General features: G+C 35.3%; 1 protein-coding gene and 1 pseudogene across 5 annotated transcripts; one reads left to right on the top strand and one right to left on the bottom strand.

Moving 5' to 3' along the window:
- Positions 1-571: 571 nt before the first annotated feature.
- LOC128622309 (GTPase IMAP family member 2-like) lies at positions 572-6,524 on the bottom strand. Of its 5 annotated transcripts, none has more exons than XM_053648715.1 (6): positions 6,011-6,524; positions 5,011-5,031; positions 4,280-4,303; positions 2,486-3,274; positions 1,446-1,473; positions 572-1,027 (listed from the first exon to the last, which is right to left on the bottom strand). In XM_053648715.1, exons 1-5 carry the CDS (start codon positions 6,033-6,035, stop codon positions 1,469-1,471), a joined length of 864 nt encoding a protein of 287 aa, XP_053504690.1. In that variant the 5' UTR covers positions 6,036-6,524; the 3' UTR covers positions 572-1,027; positions 1,446-1,468. The 5 variants fall into 5 exon arrangements, 4 of the variants coding, with proteins under 4 accessions (XP_053504690.1, XP_053504689.1, XP_053504688.1 ...); XM_053648714.1 differs by having other exon boundaries at positions 572-689; XR_008388379.1 differs by having other exon boundaries at positions 572-689; positions 1,446-3,274.
- A 144-nt stretch (positions 6,525-6,668) lies between these two features.
- LOC128622310 (3-hydroxy-3-methylglutaryl-coenzyme A reductase-like) lies at positions 6,669-7,858 on the top strand (annotated as a pseudogene).
- Positions 7,859-10,369: the final 2,511 nt, after the last annotated feature.

Raw genomic sequence — 10,369 nt, 5'->3', positions numbered from 1 at the left:
AAGTATAGTAAGCTTGATTTCCAAGTGAATTTCAACTCAGTTCTGAGGCATGAAACAGTCATTAAATGTGATTACATCATTTTGATAGACAAATACATCACCTGTTTTTTGTTTGTTTTAGCAGAAAATTATGTAGTATGAAAATCAGACCACTAGAGGAAGATAAACCATCAATTAGAGATGCCAGAGCACTGAATATAAATAATAAGAATAATGATAGCAAATCTATCTTATGTACAATATTTCATGCATAGCTCTAAAAAAAAAAAAATAACATGATAGAAACATACCAAATATTCAAGTATACCAAATATTCTGACTGGGAAATAAAACCATGTAATATAAATCAGTAAAAGCATGCAAAATCTTAGATAAATACACAGGTTAAAAAATAAAGACACATTTAACAAGTCAATTTCTATAATTTCTGCAAACCACTGAACCACAATTTCCCAAAAAGAAAAAGAAAATGTAAAACTATTGGCAAGATCCCAATTATATATATATATATATATATATATATATATATATATATATATATATATATATATATATATATTTACATCAAGATTGCACATTTTAGAAAGCATTTCTTCTGTCAATACAGTATGTGCTGTATTGAGCATGTATCTGTGGTCTTCTTATGTGTTCTAGTCTGTAGTTTCTCATGAGATCATCTATACAAAGTTCTATACAAACGAAAAAAAATAATAAAAAGCTATACTTTTCATTCAATTATCCTGTTTTTGAGAATTCACGATATATGTTCAATAATGTTCGATTAGCCTTTATACAATCATTGACATTTTCATTTAAAAACATCTCAAAAAAAGGAAAAAAAAATGGCTTTCCTAATGAAAGTAAAAGCTCCTTATAGTTCACAATTTTGCTGCTTACAATTACAATAAAAATGGGAGGTTTTCACTTAAATGTGTTAACTAAGGTACTTTGTCTATATTAGTGCTTATGGTTTTGCTGACCTCTGCTGTGTTCATGCTTCATGTAAAATTTTGCTGTCCAGCCCCCTCTGTTAGGATGATTCCAGCATGAATGTGGTGCCAATTAGCTCTTAAAACTTTTAAAAATTAAACATTTAATTTTTAAAAAATCAACAAAGATTTTTTTGGATGAACCTGTGTTTTGTTTGCAATTGTTTGATATCCATGACAGCAGAGTATTTTTGTGAATTTTTTTTGAAAACAAGATCAAAATGTTAAACAACAATTTTTCACAACCTTCTTTGCTCATATTTACCAAGGGTGCCTATATACATATATTTATAGGGCTATACTTGGCCTTACAAAAAACCAACCAACTAAACTTGCTGATCATAATCACTAAATGTAAATTAATACAGTTAAATCCTGTTTACTTTCTGTTTGGGTAATAATTAAGTTTTGTGAGTTCACTATTTCTGTTATGCTATTGAATGTTCTCATACTCACCTCTTTCAACTGTTTGTATCCATTTATACTGATTGAAAAAAAAGAGATTATTACAACGTTAGTACTATAATGTTTTCCAATATTCATATGAATGCAATTCAAGCTAATCTTCATCCAAAAAAGGTAAACTTTTAGTCAACATCCTTTGTTAATTCATGTATTTCAGTTTAATTTACTGTAAAGTTATGCATTTAACACATTCAGTCAAGCATTCAAACACGTCCACACCTCCCACAGATCACAGGATGGGTTTCTCATACAGGAAAAGTAAGCATGTCTGCTCACAGGACGTCTGGGGAAAACTCTTGTATCATGGATAACACATGCATGCTATCACCTATCTACTTATATAAAATGGCAATGCAGCCAAATTTGTGACTGACAAAATTTAATAAAATAATTTACTACTTAACTAAATTCAAATTAAAGAATATGACACTCTGATACCACTGGGTAAAAATGATTGCACTGTTTTTTGGGGTTTTTTTTTGCTAATTAAAATAGAAACAATCTATATTATATAAATATAATATTATTTTCTAAACTCATTTTAATTTTGAGGGATTTTGGAGCTTCATCACTACATGCCAGCTCATTCACAGTATTCGAATGGCTAATAAATTGCTAGAACGACAATTGAGCAACATTTCACCTCCTGAAGAGGAGACTGAAGGGGGGAACCCCCCCAAACAAACAACAACTGAAAGTAGCTGTTGTACACGATTGGAAAAACATCATATAAGAAGAATGCATCAGTTTGGTGAAGTCATTGAGTGCGGGCTTGATGCAGTTATTGCAAGCAAGGACTATGCAAGCAAATATTAAGTGTTATTTAATTTTATTAACTTTAAGACTATCTGTCACCATACTTTTGCTAACCTCTGCAACTAAAGGTGCCATGTTCTAAGTTGTTTAACAGATCTAGATGTAAATATCAGGAAATGAAAACTGAAATTCTGATCTATCATCTCATATATAGATCTCATGTATATATATACATATACATGTACTGGAAAACACAGAATGGACAGAATACTTACAGTCTGGATGTAGCCGGTCATTGCTTGACCACTGTATCAGATCGGATTCAGTGGCTTGCTCAGCCTCTCGCTGTCTGTCCTGCATTCTTTTCATTTCTTCCAGTTTGTCCTTGGAGTCAGTCAATAGGTCAATTCTTTTTTTTTCCCATGATTCAAACTTAACCTTCATAAAGATTTCATAGGATGATGGAATAAAAAACTTGCTTATTTTTTTATTTACCACGTTCTCAACTTTCATGAATAGTTTTTGAACACTCTCATCAGTATTCTCTAAGAGGTGATACCGACCTTCACACATTGAAACAGATGGGTTTGTGCTATTCTCTAAAACACATTCCCCAGACCCTTTAACATACAGCACTATACTGTAGTCTACAGCCTCAACGCCAAATACTGAACTGATTGCCTGTAAAAGGTAATGCTCTGTTCGAGTGTCAGACCCATCTCTGATCACCAAAAGAAAGGCATGAGGCCCAGGGAACACCAGCGATATACAGTGCTCCATTTCTTTCTGGATTGTTTTGACTCCAGTTGAAATAAACCAGCATGATGCCAAGTGTTCCAACCAATAAGACAGACTTTTTACCACACAGACATGTCTTCCTCGAACACATTTCTCCTTCATGTAACAGCTTTGATTATAAGCCCTTTGGAACGGCTGGGTCTGTGCAGTCCTAAGTATGAAGCGACATGCATCATTCTTTGCAGCTTCATCACCTCCAATCAGTATAAATCTGCACTGCTGCTTGGGATCTGTTGAAAGTCTCACATCACATAAAGATGATTCACCTGTTCAAAAGATACATGTTGGATAAAAACCCAATGCAAATTTATGAAAACCAAATATATACTGGATAACCAAATAACTGTGCTGCAATAGAATGTCCAGGATTTTGTCATTTTGCAGAATCGAGCAAATTATTATCCAAACTGTAATTATCTTTCAATGGGAAAATACAAATAAAATGACTAAATATAAACATAAACAGTAAAAGTCTACAGAATTTATGCAGAATACTTGCAGATAATCTGCATCAACACACCGGTACAAGAAAGCACTAAGTAGTCCTATTATTAGATAATTAATAGATTGACCAGACAGGAGTAGTAATTAGAACTGGCTTAAGGCACTGGAACCAAGGTCCCTAAAGTCCATGTATCTAAACCCATTGTTATGAATGATGAAGGGAATTTGGCCTATGTGTTACCTCATATGTATACCCATGGATGAACAATTTCCAGTTCCTAGTCAACCAGGTGTATTATATATATATATATATATATATATATATATATATATATATATATATATATATATATATATATATATATATATAATGTAAAATATCAATCGGAATATACAAATATATTTTTCTCATATGAACTCACAGGGTGCCAATAATTGTTGCACACCTATATTTATTTATTTTTGTGAATTTTTTTAACAAAAGATGAAAATAATAAACAGCCTTCTTTGCTCATATTTACCAAGGATGCCAATATTAGTGGAGGGCGCTGTAGTGTAAATATACAGATTCTAAAGAGAATCTGTTCTTTTGTGAGTGTTGTATATGCACTAATTGGCCTTTTAATTGGCAAGATGTTTTCAGGTAAGGCCAAGCAATAATATTATGGCCTATTTTGTATAGATTTGTGACATATAATCTCAAATAGTTCAATTTCAGTTCTAGGTTATAGCACTACAAAATGTGAAAAAGTTCTTAGGGTTTAAATATTTATGCAAGACAGAGTATGTGTAAAAATGATCTCAGACACTAACAAAAATTCACTTACAGAAATTGGCTTCATTATCTTGAGCTGTAGAAAAAGTAGAAACAGATATATAGAAATAGATGTATATCCACTATGAACATAAATAGGCAATGTAAAGGCTTAAACAAGTTATACTGGCATAGATTTCAAAATAAATAAATAAAAACCTTTTAACGAGGCTGCTGTGTAACACTATAAATATTTAATATTACAATATTTATATCATTAACACTTGACAGGAGTTAAAACAGGGGTTGGTTTCACTGTGTAGTCTTCTACTGAAATTGTTTTATAAGAAATTTTATATTTTTAATTGTCTCTGTCCTTTTACTTGCACTATAATGCATAAAGGAACAAAATTACTTATTATGCCTGTGTGTTTTAAAAAAAAAATAATAATAGTATGATAATTGAGAACATCAGATTAAAAAAAGAACACATCAGAAAACAGACTCATTTCTACTGATATTTTTCAATGTTTTTTTCTTTCTTTTTAAAATGGCATACTGCATCTGAACAAACTCTTCAGAATCATGCATTTCAAATCTGAAAATAATGTAAGCCATTTTAAAATTTTTTTTAAATATATTGGTTTGGTAAATAATTCTCATTTGAAACTTTAAAAAAAAGTAATAATTATTAAATATGATCAACAACAATTTAAAGTACATTTTACAAATATGAAGGTCAGATTGACCAGCAGTAAAATATGTAACAATGTAAAATGATTAATATTTAAAGCCAAAACTTACTTGATTCGGTTTCACCTTGTGCTGTAAAAAAAATAAATGCAATATAATTTGTTACTATAAGAACTATTAATTGTTTACACAATTAAAAAGAAACATATCTTTGGTATTCTTGTATATATACTGTGAAGTTCTTTTAACCTTAATCTTTAAACACAGTTCACCACTACACACTACTTATAAATAGCCAGGACAATAACCTCATCTTTGCAAAGTAACACTTAAGCAATATTTTATCATTATATTCAGTATAACAGCATTCTTGCTCGATTAACATCAAGCAACTGACATTTCAGACACAATATGGCGAAATATTTTGCTTATTTTTGCTCCTTCAATGAAAATGGTTCCCAAAACAACCACAACATGGATGGATAGAGCGTTACATGTTGCCATATCTGGACGATTCAAATCTGAGGAGCTGAAAAGCGTTTGATATAATTAACCACTTTAATCAGTCATTATTAACGGGATTAACTAACTGGTTATTTGGTATTCAGTCCAAACAAAATTAAACCAAATCCCTAAGGCTAATGTTCACCCAAATACCAAACTGTCATTGTTTTCAGTTCTGTGATGTCCTTTTGTACAGTATGACATAAATCAAAAATCAAACGGTGTCTTCTTTTCGCGTAGCTAAATAAATAAATAAATCTTCAGACATTAAATACATAACCTATCTGTATAAATAGCCTATCTGATTGACTAAAATTGTAACTAGTATTTTTTACGCCTAAGTAACTATTACGTTAATCTAAGACGTAAGTTTTGCACCTACCTTTGTAAATAAAGACCTTTTATGTGGTGTTAGCGTTCTTATGTCCATTGCCTATTTCATTTATCGTTGTTTTTTTTTTTTCGGACAAGTTACATAATATAGCATAATTTTTAGTAACTGAAAATATTTTACAACTCTGGCTGTAGATGCCTTTAGTCCATTAAGGCCACCGACCTGCAGGGCAATATTTAAGGTTAGGCAGGCTAATATTAATTAGTTGCTTACCTCCTGTATGCCCTCTCCGTCGCATTGTTTCAGTTATGAAAATTACATAAACACGAAACGTAAAATTTAGGTAGCCTACAGTCACCTAAAATGTGTGGTTTAAATAGAGTTTACATTTGCCACACAGATCCTGGACATCTCATACTTTTACTTTCAGTTTAGCTTCGTCAGAAACGGTGCGTTCAAGTCATGTCGGAAAGATCGTATTTACGAGTTGAACACACATGAACACCACCACAAAGTCGTAATTACGAGTGGGAAACTCGGGATTTTCTTTGAGCTCGGAGTTTCTGAGTTGGGGCGTGTCAGTAAGAAAACATGGTGGAATCAATGGATGCAAGATACATTTGTTCAAATTGAATGTTTTCTCGTCTCAGAAGCTGATTTCAGTTATTATGTGGTTTGGTTTATACAGCAAGTTATTGAAATACAAGCAAAGTGTTTAACATGTAAGGCTTTGTCAGGCTTTTTTATTTGCAATAATTTCCTGCACAAAATAGGATAGCAATGTACAGTGTTGATAGATATATGACATATTACTTATCATAAATACTATTTGAGGATATGTTATTTTAGGTAAACATTTAATTAAGCGTTAATGACATACCATGCCTTCTTGTAGCTAATATAACAATCTATTTAATTTTACATTAATTACATTAATTAATGTTTTATTAGGTGTTTACATAAAGAAATACCACAGTTAGGTGCATTATATACATCACATTGACTTAATTCTTTATTCTAAAGACTCATCCAGCTATAGAATAAAATAAAATAAAAACAATAAATAAAAACAATAAAGCGTAAAAAGTTTAATAAAACCGCAGCCCTCACATCAGTGATGTTTATTTAATGTAGGATGGTCAGAGTGTAAAATTGTTCTGATTTGATTTCAGTAAAATCTCGACTGTAGTCTACATGAGCATCAGTTCACCTCAGTTTTCTTCCCTGTTCCCTTCTGTGTGTTGTTGTTGTTGATGATCAATTTTTGTTTCTCTGTCGCCAGGTGACGTGTTGAGCCCCGTTACCGTGATGATGCTGACCAGCCTTTTCAGGTTGCACAGTCTGTTCGTGGCCTCCCACCCCTTGGAGGTGATCGTTGGAATGATTGCTGTGACCATCTGCCTCATGTCCATGAACACCATCGCTCTGTGACTGGAAGTACCAGTGCCCTAAAGCGCAAGAGGTACTGTACGGTACGGTGGCCTGAAGGACACACACACACTCACACACACACACACACACACAATACAAGCCAACGTTTTTTAAAAGGTTGATTTATGATTTTAGTCCAAACAGGCTTCAGACGCCTCCTTCAGTGTTCTTTTCAGGTAACTCAGTAAGTAATCACACTTCCTTATGCTTTTCCAGAAAATCCTAAGCAGCGACATCATCATCTTAACGCTCACCAGGTGCACGGCCATCATCTACATCTACGTGCAGTTCAAAAACCTGAGGCAGCTCGGCTCCAAGTACATGCTCAGTACGCGTCGACATTCCTACGGATGCTTTCATCGGTAAATTCATATGCATCTCACTCACCTGGTTATGTATACCTTTGTGTATATCGCAGGCATCGCCGGACTCTTCACTGTGTTCTCCAGCCTCGTCTTCAGCATCGTGGTCATTCATTTCCTCGGCAAAGAACTCACAGGCCTCAAGTAAGTCACGCGGTGCTGTTTTATTTCCTCGCTGTGTTGATTTAAGAATTTGAAACCCCCGGAATAATAACACACGATTTATTCCCCCCGTACAGCGAAGCGCTGCCTTTCTTCCTGTTGCTGATCGACCTGTCTAAAGCCTGCATGCTGGCCAAGTTCGCTCTCAGCTCAAACTCTCAGGTAACCTCGCAGATAACCAAGACCTTGTTTATCATCACCTAGTACATGTCATTTTTCATTAAATAATAATAAAAAAAATGCTTTGGTATAGTAAGAGGAAGAAAACACTTCAGGACCTGCTGTTATTGGAAAAGAACACTAATTGGTAACAATAACGCTGCTTGAACGCCACATGTTAGAGCCATATTCTTTATTTTTTTATGCAAAATTTTAATTTAAAAAATTGGTTTTTGGTATGACTATGAGCAATTATGATTTATTTTGGATTATATTATGTTTTGTTGTATTTAACGGTGTTTGCTCTGATGTCTTAGGTCATGTGTAATAGGAAAAGGTATATGTGACGTAGGTTAACCTTGTGGGGGGGCTGACGGAAATGGAGAGCAGGGAAACACACCTTTTTTAAAGCTTAAAGCTGAGGAGGTGGATGGTGAACTTCAACAAGTGGCGTTGAACCTCGTCAGGGGTACAGGTACCTTCCCGAATGGGCAACCTGTCATAGAGAATAGGTGGAGGAAAAATAGAATGGACAGAGCTCATTTGTTAACAGCTTTTAACCAACTTGCATGTCTCCGGATCGGTCCTTCTGAGGTCATAACAAATGGTCTCCTGGAACAAAAGGATGTGTGTGTTACTGTGAGGGGTAAAGGTAATTTTAATTTAGCATGTACACAATACGTCAAGCAATTTAGACACATAGTCATCTAGATGAATATCAGCACCACTTTCTGTGGACTGGGAAAGGTTAGTAGACATTTTCCAAGCCATGGGGAAAGTCGACCGAATAAATAACACCTCAAAGGGTGAAATGCCTGTGGTTTTAGATGGCGTCATTCAAATTTCAGTAAGAATGTCAGGTAAAAGGTCAAAATCCTGATGACAGTTTTAGCATTTTCCCTCGTGCATAGAAAAGCCTCAACCCATTTAGAGAAACGGTCTACAGTGACCAACAACATTCTATGCGGTCCAACGGTTGGCATATGGGTAAAAATCGACCTGCAGACATTCAAAAGGCATCAAATGACATCTGCTTTACGCATAGAATCAGTGGCGTTGTTTTGTAGTCATATCAAACATCGTGAGAGATGTGTGTTTATTTGAGGACGTAAGTCACGTATACAAAATTTGGAGGTCATATCAGACAACACTCCTGATAGAGAATGATGTGAGACGCTGTCTTTGTTTTGACGATCGCGAGAGCTGTTGGTTTAGCACAGGAAGAGTTTAGATTGTTGACTAGTGTGGAATTTGAGATTGCCGGGCTTAGAACACAATCCATCTACAAAAACATACTTACTGTTAAACAAAGGAGTATCAGACAGATCAGATCGAATGCTACATGAAGAAACAATTTCTTTTAAACAATCATGATTTCAGGTAAAGGAATGGTGTCATCCTGTGAATTTAGCAGACAAATTTAATGGTCAAATTTGCGGTAGCACAGAGAATAGTTTCATAACCACCTCTGTGCTGAGCCGTCATGTGTTGTGTTTCAATGTTGGATAATACCTGAAGGGCCATGTGCAACACCAAAGGGTGTGACAAGACCAATCGTTCTGCATCTGTTACCAACAGAGCGCTACTCCCAGCCACTGCCCGCAGACAGCCGGGTAGTCCAGCATGTTCCTGTGCCACCCCCAGAGTATTCATGAGTGGGCAGATGGTAAAGTTTCGTGTAGTCGGGCAGACCCAGGGCTGGAGAGGAACATAAAGCAGTTTTTAAATGTTTAAATGCAGAAACAGTCTCTGGTGTGTGTGTCACAGGAGTATGTGTCCCAGGAGTCAAAAGTGGATCAAATGTTCTACGATGGCCCTGAGCTGTTTTGTAGCGGGCAGCTGAGAAGTCATCACAACCGCCATCCGGCCGTCCGACAGCCTTCTCTGTCCTTTTGATAAGAGAAAACCCAAACATTTGACTTCTGTTTTACATAGGTGCAATGTTGTATGTGAAACCCTGAATCCATTGTGAGCCAGATGTTCTAGCAGTCTCAAGGTTGCAGTTCAGCAGCTTCTGACTCAGCAGTGATAAGGAGATCGTCCTGTATTGTAGTACACGGGCATCGTCATGGAGAGCTTGCAATGAGTCTCACCACATGAGAAAACACGGGGCCAACGTAGCCCTTTGGCAGGCGTGTCCAGGTCAGCTGGCGTCCCCATGCGTAAATGCAAACGTGGCTGAACACTGAAACAACAGAGCACAATCTACCACGCTAAACCACGCATGGTGTGAAGGTATTAATGTAATGTAATAATAGAAGGCACATTAAAACAATAGGAGAAATACAACATTGAAACACAACTTCCGCCTGAGGTCTTGTGTTGAACAGGCTTGGGAACAGGATTTAACAGGCGTGTTATACGGGCCTATACAGGGCTTCAAAACACCTTGCTGTTAAAGAGATTTAACAATAACATCAATACCAATCGCTTTCGATTCAGACAAGCGATATTGTTTTACATACACAGGATGAGATTGTTTTGACTTAGCTGATAGGACATTGCATGTCCTTGTGGT

The sequence above is a fragment of the Ictalurus furcatus genome, chromosome 18 (assembly GCF_023375685.1).
Source record: "Ictalurus furcatus strain D&B chromosome 18, Billie_1.0, whole genome shotgun sequence".
Classification (NCBI taxonomy): domain Eukaryota; kingdom Metazoa; phylum Chordata; class Actinopteri; order Siluriformes; family Ictaluridae; genus Ictalurus; species Ictalurus furcatus.
The sequence above is the reverse complement of the archived record's forward strand: the minus strand, read 5'-3'. Positions and strand labels throughout refer to the sequence as shown.

Bases quoted from the DNA above. Each gene is read 5' to 3' on its own strand.
- LOC128622309 (XM_053648712.1), bottom strand. From the start codon at position 6,035: ATGCGACGGAGAGGGCATACAGGAG. The intron at 5,032-6,010 runs GTAAGCAACTAA...TTTTTTTTACAG, and splicing joins ACGGAGAGGGCATACAGGAG to CACAAGGTGAAACCGAATCA. The intron at 4,304-5,010 runs GTAAGTTTTGGC...CTTTTTCTACAG, and splicing joins ACAAGGTGAAACCGAATCAA to CTCAAGATAATGAAGCCAAT.